Raw genomic sequence first — 20319 nt, forward strand, 5'->3', positions numbered from 1 at the left:
TGAAAATAAATATTTTAAATTTTATATAGATTACTTTAAATTAGTACATTATTTTGGACTACGTTTTATCCACTTTCAACATTCAGTCATATGTTTTGAACCGCTAGATCTGCTAGATCTACACTTAAACCGCTTGATCCGCTTGATCCACTTTTATCCTACTGAATCCATTAGATCCGCAAAACTTGATCCGATTTCTCTATTCGGAGCCTCAGTGGAGTGAAACTCCAAGTATGCGAAACATCATGAAGAAAACACAGTAGTGGAGTGCCACTAAGATTTATGTAGGCAACATTATGAAGAAAACATTTTAATACACAATGTTTGTTAGGCAACATTAATGGGGTGCAATGCAAAATGGAAAGTTAATAAAAATAATAAGGGGATATATGTAGGTAGGATTACGAAAATTATGTTGCATTAAGTATTTAATACTTCCTCTGTTCCTTATAGATCTATTTTTTAGAAAAAAAATTTGTTTTAAAAAGATACATTTTTTTAATAAGTGTGAAAAAACTATAACATAGATCTTTTAAGAACGGATGGAGTATTTGTTAGGCAACATTAATGGGGTGCAAAATGGTTTCCAAAAACGTTTATTGGAATTTTCATTTAACTAGTTTAAATAAATCATATGGGTACTAAAATTAAATAATAGTGACATAACTTTGTAATTTTGTAAATAATTCTAAAAAAATAATGACAGAATTTCTATACGGGATTTTTTTTTAATAGTGTAGATTATTTCTTAACTCCAAAAATTAAGAGCCAAAGCAATCCAAGCTACAAAAAGGACACGTAAACTTGTCACTTACCATACAAAAACAAAAGGCAAATTCACCAAACAATAAACTTAAGTCGACGTGTAACCCAAACTCCCACCCGATTTTTTCTCTTTACATAACCCCAAGCAGTACATATTATCAACACCGAGTCTCAAACAAACACACACACACATTTCTCTTCAATTTTTCTTCTTCCAAGAATCTGAATCTACTTTGCTTTCAAACATGAAGAACATCGACGATACTACGTCTCCAATGACCCGTGTTATCGATCCATCTCAACCTCCATCCGACCAAAGCCAACAAGAACCAAGTTTGACCAACGAGGCTTCTTCTGTTTCCGACAAGAAAGATCAAGCTTTACCTGAAGAGAAACCGAAACAGAATCAAGAAAACGAGAGAGCGGTCACGGGGAGAGAGAAGCTAAAGCATCATCGGAGAGAGATGGCAGGAAGAGTTTGGATACCGGAGATATGGGGACAAGAAGAGCTTCTTAAGGATTGGATCGACTGTTCGACGTTTGATACGTGTCTAGTCCCTAACGGGATCTCGTCGGCACGTGCGGCTCTCGTAGAAGAAGCTAGACGAGCTGCTTCAGCTTCTGGTGGGTTACATAATCGTTGCTTGATCTTACGCTGAATTTTTTAATATAGTAACATATAAATGTGGTTTTAGCAAAAACAAAACATATAAATGTGGTTCTTGTTCCGCAATATATATTATAATAGAAGACACTATTGGTATATTGTTTATATAGAGTCTTTTTCATATTACTCATAGTTTTAGAGAACATTGCCAATTGTTTTAGTGTATTTCGTTGCCTGTATTGGTAGAGGTGGATATTGAACGTATATTATATGAATTTTATGATAGTTTGGGACCCATTCCGTTCGGATCTACACATTCATTAAGGAACTAGATCTTTTATATATCAGACCTCCCATATGTTACATATGAAGAAATTAAATAAAAATATATATTAGAAAAACAAATCGAATTTTGAATGTGACATTTAATTTGCCCATTTACCTAATGTTTCATTTGCATGTGCTGAAACCCACCCAATCCTATTGTTAACTTCGTATAAGTCCAATATTCAACATATCTTTTCTATTGGCCTCTTTGCGTCATGAGTTAGGCATATGCCAAAGCGACTAAATAGATAAGAGCGTACTAAGCGAGAGGAATCATGTTCAGTTAAAAATCAAGGAACGTACTTAATGAGTTTTCATATGCATGTGCAGTGCCGGTCCAGAGTAATTAAACGCCTAAAGCAAATTTACGAAAATTCTGCCCCTTGCAAGTATCGAACCCAACATCTTTGTGCGTATCTATATAGCAGAACGTAATGAGAATGTGTTTACTTTCTTTGGTGAAAATCGCGTATGGACATTGCTGAAAGATGTTTTCATTAAATCTCATATGCTCAAATTAATCTTTTAGCTACGCTTTCAAATGAAAGGTTCGATGTAGTACTTGAGATTCGAATTCACAGGAAGCATATGCACATCTATACTATACCAAAAGGGAGATATACTACACTCTAAAGCTGTCCACGTCAGATGAAAAAAATCAGCTACTAATATTGCAACAATCATCTATGTCATTTTGATTAATTTTGATTTGGGCTTCGTGTTTTATTTGAGCTTTTTCTCTCACTTTTGCTTAAATTTTTTGGCTTCTCTTGGCTTCAACGAATAACGAAATCGTCTTTCTTCTTCGAAGCGAGTCACGCGACTGTGATGACCTTTCGCGATTCTTCTTTCGAACTGAAACGGTGTTATTAATGGCTGGGTGATTACTCGAATTGATTCACCTCTCCGTGATTCATCTTCAATGTTTGGCTTAGATGTGAAAGGCGGTGTGTAAACAGTATAAATAGATGTGACTTGTGAGATCCCTCTCCTTGAACTCATCTTCTCTTCAATCATCAATCTATTTTTTTTAAAAGCTTGAGTTCAGATGATTCTGGTTTCGTTTTATTGATTTAGAAAGTTTTAGTTTATATGATTTTGTGTTCCTTTATTGATTTTATTTAAGGTTTATGATGTAAGATGATGCAAAGTAACTCGATATTTACTTTATGCTGTTAGAACCGATTAATCGATTTAATATTTGTTGTAACTCCTTCCGACATATCTTGCAAGAAGGCCCAGTTTATGAGTTAAATGGTTTGATTCCGAGAAGCAATCCTACCTTCAAGTTTGCTGACGCAGCCGTTTCTATTAAATTCATGGACCATACAGCTTTCCTGGAGGTCACAGACACAACTAAGCTGATCCTGAATCCCGAGGGAGAGCTTCAGGTTCCGCAATACGAGTAGCTCATGTCACTTGCCAATACCAGCACTCATTTTTCAGGTTTGAATAGCTAAAGCTTCACTACAAGCGCACTATATAATAAGTAGCGTTTATGTTTATCTTGGTTAACAGATATAGTTGGAGAAATTAGGAGCAACAAAACCATGTACAACGAAGACACCCAAAGCACTCAACGCCGCAAGGAAACCATAAAGTTTGATGATAGATATTTCATATTTTGCTTCCATAAACTTTTAACATGTAACTTATATGTTTGTGCGAAGTTTAGTGTACGATAAGATACCTCTTTCCAACCATTTCAGGGACAAGCCTGTATGCCTCAGTGTTGTTGATGGCCTTTCTGCGGACCTAGAGACACAACTACTAAGCTCTGGCTGAATCCCTGAAGTTACAGCTTTAGTATATTTATTTAAGGGAAGTTTACTCAAATATACAATATTTTAGGACAATTGACTAGAACTATACAAATCTTTTTTTTATTACTGCCATTTTTTTTATACCTAGCGTGCTCTTTCTTTATGTTATGAGAAAAAACGTATTTTGCAAGAATGCCATTACTTTTTAGTGCCACATAAGCAAAAATCCGGCGCCACGTAGGAATTTGGTTCCGTGTTTTCATTAAGTCAGCCGTAAAGCGCTATATACGTCGTTACGGCTGAGTTATTGCTACGTTGCGGCTGAATTAAACAACGCGGCTGACTTAAGAGAAAACGGCTGACTTAAGAACATAAGTCAGCTGTTAGTTACGGTTGATTTACAGAAATCTGGCTGATTTATGAGATAACGGTTGACTTACGTACACGCGTTATGGCTGACTTACACATTGGCGGTTTGATTTCTGGAAAATTTGGCTGAGTTATAGTTAGGACATGGCTGAGTTATGTTTCCACGGCTGAGTTAATGAACATCGACTGGCTAAGTTATTGAATTTACGACCGACTTATGGGATATTGTTATGGCTGAGTTATATTTAATCAGCCATAATTGGATGGATTAACAGTAAATTATGTTTATTTACGGCTGACTTATTAGCGAAAGATTAATTACTAGAATATCATTCGTTTGACGGCTGATTTATTTGACGATACGGCTGACTTATGATTTTGAATCCTAATTACGGCTGATTTATTAGCAAAAGATTAATTACTGAAATAGTTCCACGTTTCGGCTGACTTACATTGTACATGAGGGCTAATTTATTTAGGATGAGTTATATATTCGTTTGGCGACTGACTAACTGATTTTCCATGTCATCCGCCATGTCATCAACTCGGATTTGCCATGTCATCACTAGTCTAATGTTACAACAGTAAAATAAGGGTCTATGTTATCTTTATTCTTCATCTTTTTTATCTATCTTTTTCATCTTATTCTTCATCTTTCTCTGAGATCTATTTTTTAGGCTTTGAAGTTCAAATTTACGAAAAGATTAAAGTTTTAATATTGTGTCTAAAGGATAAATTTTATAATTTTATAACTTATACTTCTATAGTTTAGGGTTTGAGGTTCAAATTTAAGAAAAGATAAAAGTTTTATATTGTGTTCAGAGTTGAAAGTATGATTTTGTTCCCGCCCAAAACATTTTGTTCCCGCCCAAAATCTGAAACGTCACGAAAGAAAACATTTTGTTCCCCCCCAAAATCTGAAACATTTCGTCGTCTTGCAGAAGAAAAAAGACTCAAAGAGAGAGATGAAGAAGTTAAGCCCCGTAAATTATAAGAAAAGAGGAGAGTTGAACAAAAAAAAATAAGAAAATGAGAGAAGACGAAGAAGATGATGAATTTGAGAGCTGAGTTTATATGTTCGATGACTCAGATGGTGCGTCATCTGAATATGATAACTTTAGTTCTACATTAAGTCTCCAACACATACGTTAGGGCTGAATTATCCTTACATTACGGCCGAGTTATTCATACATTACGGCTGAGTTTATAATTTTTATAACTTTATAGTTTTAGGGCTTGAAGTTCAAATTTAAGAAAAGATTAAAGTTTTAATATTGTTTTCAAATGATTAACTTTATAATTTTTATAACTTTATAATTCTATAGTTTAGGGTTTGAGGTTCAAATTTTAAAAAAGATTAAAGTTTTAATATTGTGTTCAAAAGATAAATTTTATAAATTTTATAACTTTATAGTTCTATAGTTTAGGGTTTGAGGTTCAAACTTAAGAAAATATTAAAGTTTAAATATTGTGTTCAGAGATGAAGGAATGATTTTTTTCCGCCCAAAATATTTTTTTCCCGCCCAAAATACGAAACGTCGCGAAACATATTACACTTAACGGCTGAGTTATAGGAACGTTACGGCTGACTTTTACCATTCAAATATGTTACGACTGACTTATACCATTCAGATACGTTACGGCTGAGTTATGCATACTTTACAGCTGAGTTACGCATAGGTTACGACTGAGTTTATAATTTTTATAACTTTATAGTTCTATAGTTTTGGGTTTGAGGTTCAAATTTAAGAAAAGATTAAAATTTTAATATTTTGTTCAGAAGATAAACTTTATAATTTTTATAACTCTATAGGTCTATAGTTTAGGGTTTGAGGTTCAAATTTAAGAAAATATTAAAGTTTAAATATTGTGTTCAGAGTTGAAGGAATAATGTTTTCCCGCCCAAAATACGAAACGTCGTGAAACATATTACACTTGACGGATGAGTTATAGGAACATTACGGCTGAATTATGTACACTTACAGCTGAGTTATGCATACTTTACGGCTGAGTTTAATTATAAACCAACCCTAATCTAAAACCTAAAAACAAAAAAAGCTTGCAGCCGTGTTGACAAAATCTAAACCTAACTAAACCACCGTGTGTTTCTTCCATATCACGAGAGCCGGGAGGTCATTCTTGTCTTCTTCCTTCGCCACTGCAGTCCCGTTACCATGAGAGCTCCAACGTCTTCAAGCCACACAACGGTTTTGTTATCTCCTCCACCATCAAGCTCCTTTGCCTTATCCACCTTCTAGTAACAAGAACAAATTCAAAATACAGAGAAAGAGCGAGAGAGATTGAAAGAGAGAGAGGTGACCAGTGTGGTGACAAGCGGTGGTAGTGGCGACTACGGTGAAGATGGAGACAGGCAAAAATGGATCTGAGAAACTGAAACAAGGACGACGTCGCCAAGTATAGATGGCGACGAGCTCAATATCCGTGATGATGGCAAAGACCAGTCTTCTTTGACACTTTCTCTTCTTCGCCGACAATCTTCTTTTCTTCTTTGACGTTTCTTCTTTTCTCACTTCTAAGATTTACAAACCAAATATACTAAGGCATGAGAAATGAATGATAATGTATGAATCTCTCTTGTTTAGAAGACAGAAAGTGAAAGAAATGAAGAAGATCTGGAACTGTAAAGAACTTCAGGAAAAAAGAGAAGAGGAGAACGAGACGTCAAATAGAAGAGAGAAAGTGAAGAAAAAATGCATTTTAAACCATTAGATCAAAACTAATCAATGGTCAAGAATTGTAATCCTTGTACTAAAGAATCTAACCAATGAGAAATAAGTTAGAAGATAACCACTAGATGAATTTGTAGCCCTTAGATTAAAACAATCAATGGTTAATATTTTAATTTTGATGGTTAAAATTATATTTTATATTAAAGTGTATTTTTGATAAAGCTTTATATTTTAAAACTTAGATTTTATGATTATATGTTGATTTTTTGATGTGTGGTTTAAATATGAAGTTTAAAGTTTAGGGTATATAACCGAGTAAGTTTAGGGTTGGGTATATAGTGTTTTGGGTTTCGATTTAAGATTAAAGATTATATTTTTAAATAAAAATAATTAGAGTTTTAACATTTGTAGTTAGAATTTATGGTAGATGATTAATTAATTTTTTAAAAAAGTTTGAAGTTTAATGTTTTATGGTATAGGTCAAAGTATGTGGTTCAGGGTTTAGGGTTAATCGTTCGAAATAGATATGGTTTGAGATCATGTTTTGAAAATATTTAACTTTATAATTTTATTTTTAATATTTGTAGTTTAAATTTTAAAACGTTATAAAATATTATAATTTTATATCGAAAATATTGAACCCTTAGACTAAAATCAATCAATGGTCATGAAAAAAGCAATATAATTTGTAATTTTAGTTCTTTTCATTTTTTTTAAAAAAATTGCTTAAATTTATAAAATGTAGTTACGGGTTTAAATCAGAATTTAAAATGGAACTTTAAATTAAAGATTATTTTTTAAATGATTAAAATTTGAGTTTAACACTAAACTATAAACCTAAACTTTAGACCTAAACCTTAAACTTTAAATAATAATAAAAATATTGGATTTAATGTTCAAAGATAAATTTTAAATTATTATAACTTTATAATTCTATAGTTTATGGTTTGAGGTTTATATTTAAGAAAAAAATTAAAGTTACAGTCTTGTAAGTAAGAATTGTATAAGTGATTGTAAGAGAACATATATCTCAAGATCAAGTTAAAGTCTCAACTTGAAATTCAAGAAACTATACACGTTCAGTTGATTTATATTCACTTGATATTGATAAGATGATCTTCAATATAACTTCTTAAAGTACTTGAATTCAGTTTTCCGATTTTAGGGTATGTTTGAGGTATTGCTGATTTTACAAACGATACGGCTGAGTTATCTAAACATTTTCTGATTTTAGGGTATGTTTGAGGTATGGCTGAGTTATGTAAACGACACGGCTGTGATATATAAACGACACGACTGAATAGTGTAAACATAGCATAATCAAACACACAATACATGGGTGAGTTATGTTTTTTACATAGAAAACCAAAAATACATGTTTTCTGCACCATTCTGGTATTCATCCATGTATCCAAGCTTCAATGAACTCCTCTGTGTCGTCTCTGCTGAATCCGTCACTTCTTTTTGTCTCCTTTATTTTCTTTTTGTTCAAATTTCTCTTTCACTCAGATCTGAAAAAAAATTAGATTATCCATATATGGGTATGAAATCACAAACAAACTTAATTAAATACATCCCACAATTGCCGATCTGGGTGTTTTTTTGAATGTATTTGTCTTTTCTCCTCGGAATGCACATTTCTTATAACAAGGTTTTCGGAAATTGGCCAGAAGTAACTCAGCCACAACCGCATATATAAACCAGCCGTAAAAGAAAAGTAACTCAGCCACAACATAAATTAAAACTCAGCCACAAACTCAAAAAACGCAGCAGAAAAGAGGATTTCGGATGATTGCAGCGAAAAATATTTCGTAAAAACGATTGGAGACAACGATTTCGGGGAAAACGATATCGGAGAAGACAAGACAGAGAGTTAGTTCGAGGAAGAGGCAGTAAACACAATGTCGATGACGATTTTAGGGAAGATGTGGTTAGTGTTCCTTTAGTTCTTCGACGAAGTTGTGCTGTGTTATTGTGTTTTTTTTTCAACGTTATGTAATTAAAGAGATGATTGATTGTTCTCTATTGATTATGTGGATTCTTAATTAGTGATGTGGATTTAATGTTTAAAAATAATTTCAATTAAAAAAAACTAACCAACGGCCCTTATTGTCATTTACTAGGGGTATCAAAACACTCTAGTAATTTTCAAAAGATGTATAATATTTTAGTAATAAACCAACTTTTCTATAACATTCTAGTAATTTTCTCTTTATTTAATGACTCTGCTTCACTTTCTTTTTATCATGTGTGTTTCCAGGCACAGTCTTTGCAGTATTTGGGATTCTACAGTTACATGGTGTTTCTATCACAGTCCTCTCTATAAGTGGCTTCAAAATATGAATAGGGACAAAAACATTTGAATGGATCACATGTCTTATTAATATTTCTATCTTGAGTGCAGTTCGAGCTTGAAATTATTGTGTCAAAGCAGTAAACCGGAGAAAGAATAAGAACATGTACAGAGTTTGGGTTTGTGGGAAGTTCCAAAAGCCATTTCTAAAATAAAGAAAGGGAAGTGCTGGTCCAATGCGGAATGGCTAAAAAGTTTATTTATTTTTTAACAACTTCATGTCAAACTCTTTTGCGGCTCTTCTAGCATGCAGCTTCTTTGCATAGTGCATCTTTTCAACTGCTCATTGATTCGACCCTCTGTCTCAATGTGTTTGACGGATAAGTCAACCACCTTCCCTAGAGTTTGAACGTTTGGGGTTTGGAACCAACAACCCAAAAAAAACTTTTTTGTTAATAATATTTTGAGATTGTTTGTTGTAATGTCCAAATATGGGAATCATCTGATATAAATTGAGAAATGCTTCTTCTAGAGGGGAGGAGGATATGAAGAAATCCATCTTCAAGCTCGCCAGTTTCTTGATCTGATTCTTACTGATTGCTCATGTTTATTAACTAGAAACGTGAACTATTTTATACTAATCAAAGAATCCAATATCATATGAGCTTTCACATCAATGGGTGTTTTCACACAACACACATGCAGATACACATTTAATAAGAATTACAACATGTGCATCTACTTTCTAGGGTGTTGTACTTTTGTTATCCACATACTTGCGTCAGAGGACTCATCAGAACCTATATATTTGTGACAAAAAAATATTAAATCATTTTTAGTGTTGCTACGTACGGAAGAGGTTGTCTGCAAGGGCTATGGAGATGATAAAGTTCTAAGATAATAAAGAAGAGGTGAATAAAGAATTAAGAGAAAATGTGTACTGGAAATCACAAAAGAAAACTGAAATGTTCTGGAGTATATAGTCTGAAGATCTTTAGTGATGTTCACAAAACATGATATAAATATAATTTACATTTTTGTAAATTGTTTCAAAACCTTAATAACAGTTTTTCGTATCTTCCATAGTCTATGTTTAATTATTAACATAAAATAAACATATCATATTGACCATATAACAAAAAGTTACATTTTTTCGTATATTTTATTATTTGAATTTTAGAAAATGATTATAAATTACTAATACTATTCAAATTCCCACATTAAAGGTTGTGATCAAGGGTTTAAAAATTGTATTGTAGAAAATATAAATAATCGTAAAACATATGAGTGAAAATTTTCATTTAATAGATATTCAAAATATATATATTAAAGTATATACCATATAAAAATATTTTTATTTCAAAATTTTCATTGATGATTTGCAGTGAATATTCAAGAGCTGTTATAAATTACTTAAAATTATTAAAAGTCTCACATTAATTTCTTTGTTATCATAAGCTTACAATTTTTGTTATAAAAGATGCCTAAAATCATAAAACCATACGATTAATAATTTTCATTTAATAGATATCTATATTAAAATAGATTATATATTTATGTTAATATCATTTTTCCCAAAAACAATTTCCTCAAAAAGTAATTTATGTTACTATCATTTAAATTTATTTATATCTATACAAAATATATAAAAATGATTGTTTAGATTTATTTACCTATAATTTATCACCAGTTTATCACTTTTAACTTAAAAATGTCTATTTGAGATAATTTCTTTATAATTTATCATTGGTCAATTTTACTATTTAATTAAATGATAAATATATAAAGATATGTTTCTTAATATTTGTATTTTTAACCCAAAATACTTATAATTTGAAACAAAATAAATATTAAACATAATAATAGATTTTTAGCCTACAATTTACTGTTACATCTCAATCACAACTTACAAAATACTATCTCACTTATATATATATATATATATATATATATATATACATATATAATAAATTATAATAAATATAAAATGCACCACATAAGTTATTATATTATAATAACTTCCAGTACAACAGCATGGATACTCAGAAAGAAATGATGTAATGCCACCCTAAGAAAAAAAAACATAACTAATTATCAACATAGCATGGTTTATTTAGTCTTAAAAAATCATGTATAAAATTTAACTAATATATTTATTTTTAATTAATAAAAAATTATATTAAATATTTACTTTAACAATTTAAACTATTTTTAAATATTCATCCCGCCCGTAGTAAATGAATATTTACTCTAAGATATGTGGTATACCATAAGAAATAACAAATTATCTTTTAAATTTATTGGAAGAAACAAAGCAAATAGTAAATGAACTATTTAGTAAAACTGCTTAAATATAAAAAAAAAATATGCAAAATAAATTCAAGTTCAAACAAAATAATTTATATAGTAATAGGATAAAAACTAAAAATTCATATGTACTAACCGCGCATAGCATCATTTACCAAAATAATATAACAACATTTGAATCCAATAACATCAACAATAACCATTCTTTTAAAATTAGATGCACTACTCTTTACATATAAAAAGAGTTACAATACAATTTTACCAGAAATTACTATCTCAAAATAAAATACACAAGTTTAATTCAATTTAAAAATATTATAGGAAAAATTCGGGCATAGCCCGGAAAACCCTCTAGTAATAGACTAAAGATATTAAGACTAAATTAGGCAAGATAGTAGAAACCAATAAATAACAAAATAGTAAATATAAGATAGTTGTAAACATATGGGATATGATGCTAGACTTTTTTTTTCTTTTCTTTTTTAGTTTGTTACTTTTATTTGTCAATCCGAAAATGGGAATAAAAATATTGCTTACATACTCGAATTGACCAAAACAAACTAAATCAAATCTTGCAAGACTAACTTCGCTCAACCACCACACCGGCGTGTTCCGCTAGTTCACTCAATAATCCGTAGTTAGTCAATTCCCATTCTCTACCGTTGATGTTGATCACTTAAATGTGGTGTTCACCTCATTGCCTTGGTTGCCGGTAACTATCGTTACATCACCGGAGTAGCTGGTTCATGACGATCACATCGAGCTTGCAATCTCGATTGACATTAACGCTCTAGATACCAAAGCTAAAGGAGTGAGAGTGGACCGAACCTGAGAAGAGCCACTGGATCCTCCATAAACCATCGGCAAGGAATGAAAACCGCTTGTAGCCAAAGACACACATGAGACAAACATTCCGATACAAAGTTGGGCTGTGTAGTCGACAGCATCAAGAGTCAAGGTAGTCAAAGTCCTGAAAAAAAGAAGTGGATTAATCTGCTAGAGTGTCCAAGCGGACATCAATCACTGGGATGACAATCCCCACCCAGGTCTCCATGACGATTACTTATGAGACAGATCCACTCTTAAAAAAAGACTGCCACACTGGTCCGAATAGAAAAAGCAAGGGAATAAAAAAAGTCTATTCTTGACGTGAATGGCCACTTTGTCATTAGAGTGTGAGAACCTTAAGGAGAAAGCTTTTTGGCTCTATCAGATCTTTCTGCACTTACCATACACACCTGTTGGAGAGACGAAATCCGATGACAAAGCGAACTTGACTGAGCATAAACCACACGCGAAATGGTTAGACTTAGGGTTTCATTCAGGTTATCAGATCTATTGATTCTAAGGGTTGATGATTATGGATTCTAGACTTAGGGTTTCATTCAGGTTATCAGAACTATAATCTATAGATGCTAAGGGTTGATCCTAGAACTCGATTTCAGTAAGCAAGTAATCCAGCTCTCGCATGAAATTACTAATCAGTGACTAAGTCTTTGTTCCAGCTCTCGCATGCGAACAAGAATCGAGCGTCGACCGATACTATTGACTAGGTATCGATCGATACTTCTTCCTATAAGCATTAACGTCCTTATCGATATGTTCACTATATGTCTAGACCAGCTCTCGCATGCATTTAGCAACCTAGCTTAGTAGAATTATAATCAGGTATGAGCATACTCTCCCAGTTGTCAACACCTAAAATCATGATCCTAGTTAATTACTCTAGAATGCAAGCAGTAAAGACAATCCTGTGAATGATACAATAAATCACCTATCAATTCTATAAATCACAAGTTCATCAAAACTGATGCAATCTTAAGCAGCAGCAAATACAAAGACAAGAAAGTTTGGTTTATATCAAAAGGAACAAAAATTGTTGCACAATCAGTGGAAGTTCTTATCAGTCTTATTGGGCTTATTCATGAAGTTTTAGACAGAGAAAAGCTACTGGTTTGATTGCTGGACATATTGGGATTCTAGAATTGGTATTTGGGCTAGAGTTTGATCAGAATATTGAGCAATAAAAGTGAAGTAGAAGCCTTGGACGAAAATAAGAAGAAGAAGCTCCAACTACCATTGTCCCAACTACTTATATTTATTGTCTTGTATTTTTTATGTTTTCATGCAGCTTGCTTAGTTATTTCCTTGTCTTTTTATGTTTTCTAGGCTTCTCATGCAGCAAGTCTAATGTTTTCTATTTAAGTATTTCAAAGTTGTATCTCAAACTTCAATCATCATTTTTATAAAGATCATTTTCCTTTCTTTTTGATGATTCATTGTTCTTATGAACAACCTGATTGTGGAGGTGTGTAAACCCAAAGCAAATCAGCAACCACTCTTGTTGACTGGTATGTCATATCCAGAACACGAGAGTGGTGAAACTAAGGCCATTCTGCAACCTCAGTGTGACCAATCGATCCATCTATCTATCATCTGTCCTTGTTCGATCCAACTAAAATCAGAGTGAAATATCCTTGGAAAGGTTTCATCAAGTGGTATCAGAGCACAACTCTGAAGATCGATTCATTTTTGGATTTATTTCTCAATCTTTTCTCTGTTACAGATTCTCTGTTTTCTAGGTTTTCAATTTTGATGCATTTTCTGTTTTCTGGGTTAATTTCGAATTCTCAGTTTCTCTGGGATTGATTTCGAGCTCTTCATAATTTCTGGGTTTTATTACTTGTCCTTATGTTCATACCTAGGTTTTTTTATGGAGGAAACTGTCCTGAAACTTATCTCTCTTGGACTGCAAATGTGGAAACATGTATCGGGCACAATCACATACCTAAGAATGAAAGGTTATCACTGGTTGCAAGTAGGCTCGGAGGAGAAGCTAGGAGATGGTGGGAGAGAGAAGAGGAAAAGCGTTGGTTTCATAACAGGCCAGCCATCACAACTTGGGAGGAGCTTCAGAACATCATGGATAAAAGGTACATACCAAAAGACTTTCCTGAAGCTGTCAAGGAACAATATGGGAGGAGACCAACTCGTAAGAAAGTACCATCATCAGCATCTCAAATCAAACTAAGCAAAGCCATGTCTGATTCAGAAGGAAAAGCGAACCCACCAGCAGTAAACATTAATCCATTGCAAGTGGAGGCTATGGTTTCTGAAATCATGAGAAGATTCTGAAATCTGAAATCATGCTGCCTAAAAAGCTGGAACCACAGAAGCAACAACATAATCAACGACATGAGTCTCATTTGCCTGCAGTTATAACTGGACATGAAGAATTACTGAGAAGAAAGAACATATGGTGCAAAAATCAACCAATCAGTTCAGCTTAGCTTACTTGAACATCCAAGAGTTGTCAAGGGCCTACATCAATTTTTTTTTTGAACCAGGAGGAATCTGGTCTGAGTTTGAAAGAGGTAGCAACGTTCAGGATCTGAAAAAAGCTTCACTGAAGCTCAAAGAAAAGCATGGGGATCAGGTCATGAATGAGTTTGATCAGTTAAAAGGCTTGGATTTGAGGACAAATACTTTCAAAGGAGGAAGAGATGATCTAATCCTGAGAAGCAGCAAATACAAAGACAAGAAGGTTTAGTTTAGATCAAAAGGAACAAAAATTGTTGCACAATTAGTGGGAGTTCTTATTAATCTTATTGGACTCATTCATGAAGTTTTTGACAGAGAAAAGCTACTAGTTTGGTTGATGGACATATTGGGCTTCTAGAATTGGTATTTGGGCTTGACTTTGATCAGAATATTGAGCAACAAAAGTTAGTAAAAGCCTTGGACGAAAATAAGAAGAAGAAGCTGCAACTACCATTTGTCCCAACCACCTACATTTATTGTCTTGTCTGTTTACGTTTTCATGCAGCTTGCTTAGTTATTTCCTTGTCTTTTTATGTTTTCCAGGCTGCTCCAGCAGGTCTGATGTTTTCTATTTAAGTATTTAAAACTTCAGTCATCATTTTTATAAAAATCATTTTCCGTTCTTTTTAATGATTCACTAGACTTTGATCCGCGCGGGTGTTATTTTAGTTTGTAATATCTAATATTTACAGTTGTTTTCAATTAGTACATGTTTGACTTTGTTCAAAAGTAATATATATATATATATATATTTTTTATTTTGTATATAGACGTAATCAAAAACCTATATTAAATAACTTGTATATTAGATAAATTATTTTAATTCCATTTATATGAAACCTATTTAATCTATTAAGTTTCTATAATTTATATAAATTATTTTTATAAAACATTTAAGTTTATTTTAATTTTTTACTTTATATTTTTAATTTTTGTAATAAATCTTATTTTAAAAACAGGAATACTGTAATATAATTATTTTACATAAACTGATGTTTTATTTTAATATTAAAAACAAAATATATTATAAAGTTTTGGTGATTATTTGAATATAAAATGACAATATTGTAACAATTATTTTGCAGAAATATTTAAAAATGGACCTTTAACATTTATATATGAATTTGACAAAATTTAGTTGGCCCATCAATTTATTTTTTGGCGCAAAGACCTACAACACAATTTTATTCTTGTAACTAAAAAACTCATGATAAGTTTTTGTTAAGCTTGTTTTTTTAAAAACTAAATCACAAATATTAGATTATAGTTGAAATATGTGAAGTATAATAAATAAGATATCAAGCGATTTTGTTGAGAAAAGATATCACGTGATTTTAGAAAACTAATATTAAAGCTACTGTATTTAGCATGATATAAGGTTGTTTGGTAACCACTTATTCCATTTAATTTATGTATATTTATAGTATTATGTCAGTCACAATTCTTTGTAATTATTTAGGAAAAGTTAGGGTTAACTATTAAATGTAATTCAGTTTTAATAGATTAGATTGTTCTTATGAACAACTTGATTGTGGAGGTGAGTAAACCCAAAACAAATCAGCAACCTCTCCTGTTGACTGGTGTGTCATATCCAGAACAAGAGAGTGGTGAAACTAAGACCATTCCGCAACCTCAATGTGACCAATCGATCCATCTACCATTCATCTATCCATCCCAAAATAAACCCTTTATCATATGTCCTTGTTCGATCCAACCAAAATCAGAGTGGAGTATCCTAGGAGAGTTTCATCAAAAACCCTAGAACTTCTCTAAACCTAACATGTGATCTACTCAAACATGATAGCTGAAATACAAATCATAAACTAAATAGAAATCATATAAATCAATAGAAACACAATGGAGTTCCAATCAATATTTGAAGGAGAATTGGTCTTCTCTCCTAACCTAAGAGAAGCAATAGAATCAAGAATACAAAGAATAGTCATCAACAATAGCTTAGAAAATTATAAAAACTAGGTATCAAATCGTCCAGGGGCATTCTGGTAATGTGTAGTGACTTCTGGGCCCTAGTCGGTCATAAAATAGACTCGGACCATCTTCTGGCATCAGTGTCATTCGACACCAAGGTCTGTGTGTTGATCGAAACTCCTTCGTATCTTAGACAGCTTCCTCTCGTGAGGCAGACATGCCACTCATCAGTAAATCGGGCATAACTTCTGCTATAGGATAATGATTGACCTTAAACTGGTGGCATTGGAAATTTAACTTATCAAAGATTTATCTTGTGTCCAAATATGAGCTAAATATCACAGTGAGAAGGTCTCCATCCATAGCTACACTTCTGACGCATCTGTGCAGTTATGCACCTCAAAAAGCTCCATAATCACCAAAGTTTTCCAGAACGTACATAAACCTGAAAATACTCTAAAACAGACTCCAAATACATATAATAGTCTAAATTAAGGTTATATACCATAGTATAAATGTGGTAAAATCCTTAGTATATCACCGAACTATCAACATAACCTGAAACAAAGTGCTCAGAATATATGTATGACTGTAATTTCTCAAGTACTAAAAAATTGATATGAATTTAATTGTTTAAGTACTCAAAATACATATCACATTATCAACGATACACTAATATTTTAGAGAGTTAGTTCAAATATATCAAAATACTCAATCCAAACTACTTAAACGTTTCTAAATATTTAGGAAGTCCAAAAGATATTAGCGGATCCAAATGCAAGTTATTTGCATTCCTGAAGGAAAAACTAACCAGTAGAGTGAATGGATGGACGGGTAGATGGCTATCAAAAGGAGTGAAGGAAGTGCTAATTAAATATATTTTATTAGCTCTTCCGACGTATGTTATGTCTACCTTTTTGCTTCCACTCGAGATATCTGAAACCCTAGCAAGTGCCATTGCACAATTTTGGTGGAGCTCAAATCCACAAAGAGAGGGATTTACTGGGAAAAAAATGATATAAGCTCTGTTTACCAAGAGAAGAAGGAGGGATTGGTTTTCTTATGAACCACGAGTTCAATCTGGCTTTATTAGCAAAAAAACTGTGGCGACTTGTTCATTACCCAGATTCTTTGGTGGATCGAGTTATGAGGCAAATATACTACAGAATGAGCCCGCCTTTGCGAATAAGTTTTGCAAATAACCCATCTTATGTGTGGACCAGTATTTCAGCAGCATGAAAACTTCTGCTATTGGGAATTAGACAAAAAGTTAATTCTGGATATTAGGTCAATGTGTGGGAAAACCCTTGGATTCCTACCACACCGGCTAGGCTGGCCTGACCTTCCGCTCATGTGTTACATCCAAAAATGCGCGTTAGTGACCTCATTGACGGAGAGTCAAAGAAATGGAATGTTAGATTACTTGAGAACTATGTGGCCCCAGATGACATACCTCTTATTCGAAGTTTGTCCATAAGCTCAACTCACATCGAGATACATATTGTTGGAATTACACAAAGAACGGCCAATAGATGGTTAAATCTGGATATTGGGTAGCTCATAACTTACTGAAAGCGGATGAAGAGACATATATATTGGAACTCAGTATAACTAAGCTCTAAGCCTTTGTTTGGAAAATTAAAGCACCTAGAAGATATGTCATCTTATGTGGCAACTGATAACAGGTCATGTGGTAGTAACGAAAAACCTGACACGCTGTAATATGAGATGCGATAAATATTATCCCAGATGTGGTGAACCAGAAGAAACAATGACTCATGCCATATTTAAATGCCCCCCCAGCGCTGCAAGCATGGTCTCTATCATCAGCATCATCTCACATCTTCCCGCTACCAAGTATCTATGCCAACATGGATTATCTTTCCTGGAGGAAGAATAACATTATAGAACCATAATTAGATATAAATCCTTATCCCTGGACAATTTGGTACATTTGAAAGGCTCGAAATGATAAGCTCTTTCGAGGGATAGACATGGATCCTAGGGGTGGGCGTTCGGGTACCCATTCGGGTTCGGTTCGGGTTTATTCGGGTTTCAGGTTTTCGGGGTTAAAGATTTCAGCCCCATTCGGGTATTTCTAAATTTTGGTTCGGATCCTTCCGGGTTCGGATTCGGATAACTCATTTAAATGATTTTTAAAATTTTAAAATTCAATATATAGTTTAAATTTCTCAAAATCTGTAAATAAAATACTATTTTACATATAAATTTGAATAAAATATGTCAGAATACCTAAACTTAACACATAAATTGGTTTGCTTTGAATATTTTGATAGAGAATTAGTAGATATTTAAAGTATTTTTGGTATTTTGAGTATATTTTAGCCATTTTAGATGTTTACTTTTGACTATTTATATATATTTTCGAGTATTTTAGACAACCTAAAAGTATCTTATATATTTTGGATGTTTTTAATATACATTATATTTAAAAATAATTAATATATTTAGATATAAAAATTTATTTCGGATACCTGAAATACTTCGGTTTGGGTCAGTTTCAGTTTCTGTTCTCTAGATACCAAAATTTTAAACCCGTTCGGATATTTAATCAATTTCAGTTCGGGTTAGGTACTACTTTTCGGATCGGGTTCGGTTCGGTTCTTTGGATCTGGATTTTTTACCCAGCCTTAATGGATCCTATGGAGTTAGTCTGATATGCTGAGAATGAATGCCAAACTTGGTTTGATGCAAATGAAACCCCTATTATACAAGAGGATAATATTGAGGCGGCCCAAGTATTAAGCTTGGATAATACGTGTATGTTGTATGGTTCATGGACCTCCACAGTTTAGTGGGTGCAGTTGTTTCTGGAAGGATAGCTTGGGAAAGATTCAACTTATGAGGGCATGGAGATAACACAGCAAGAGACAGCTTTTCATTCGGAAGTGGAAGCACTGTGGTGGGATAAGGAGAGCATGCTTCAACACTCGTCATGTTAGAGCTTCGGGACGGATTGCAAAGAACTGATTGCAATGATAAAGGAGCCTCACGCTTGGCTAAGCTTTGCAACAGAATTGGGGCGATAAAAACGTTGATGATATGTTTCTCGGACTTCAAGATATCTCATATTCTGCGAGCATAAAATGGAATTTCTGATTTCTAGCTAGGACAGCAAAATCTTTTTTATCGTGAGCTTTGTTTCATTAGTTGTTCTATTTCGGTCTGGTTACTCAGACCACTCAAGTTTGAGTAATATAGAACAGTCGTTCATTGTAAAATTCCAAATTTCACTGGCTTGTTTTAGTCCAAGCAAATAAAATTGGATTGGAAGCTTGGAGTTATAGAATAGCAATGAACTATACAAACATTTTGGAGGGAATTCTGCTTTGACTTTATTTTTATACTATTTTTCATGTTTATCTTCGGTAGAGAGACATTTTCCACAAATACCTAAAGTATAAGACTTCATTAAAGAGACAAAAGATCATTTTACCCTTACTTTATAGATACATAAATATAAATAATTATTTAAATAAATAAAAATATAGGAAAATTGCCACAAATAGCACATTCATAGTACCACTTTTCATGTTTACACTAACCATTTTTACCCTCACTTTTAATGAAGGGTAAAAGACAATTATACCCTTAGGGTTAACTTATCTAGACTTAGGGTTTAGAGTCGAGGGGTGGGGTAGGGTTTTTGAAATGTGAAATTTAGGATTCTAATAAATATATAAATAAATACTTAAAATTATTTATATATAATTTTAAAAAATAGTTTCAAATATAATTTTCGTTTTTCAAAAAGAAATTTGAACAAAAAATAAAAAAAAAATCGAAAAAGAAAATTTCAAAAAAGAAAAAAATTTATAAAAAAGTTCGAATTTGAAAAAGTATAATTCGAAAACATAAAAAAATTTACTTTTTTATTTTTTTATTTTTTTTATTTTTTATTTAAATAATGATTTATTATATATATAA

At 32.6% G+C, this 20319-nt stretch overlaps 1 protein-coding gene across 1 annotated transcript; it reads left to right on the forward strand.

Annotated features, from left to right (window-relative positions):
* Positions 1-726: 726 nt before the first annotated feature.
* BNAA04G05270D (protein BIC1) lies at positions 727-1667 on the forward strand. Its single transcript, XM_013791138.3, has one exon. The coding sequence runs from the start codon at positions 1011-1013 to the stop codon at positions 1422-1424; it is 414 nt and encodes a 137-aa protein (XP_013646592.1). The 5' UTR covers positions 727-1010; the 3' UTR covers positions 1425-1667.
* Positions 1668-20319: the final 18652 nt, after the last annotated feature.

The sequence above is a fragment of the Brassica napus genome, chromosome A4 (assembly GCF_020379485.1).
Source record: "Brassica napus cultivar Da-Ae chromosome A4, Da-Ae, whole genome shotgun sequence".
In the NCBI taxonomy this organism is placed as follows: domain Eukaryota; kingdom Viridiplantae; phylum Streptophyta; class Magnoliopsida; order Brassicales; family Brassicaceae; genus Brassica; species Brassica napus.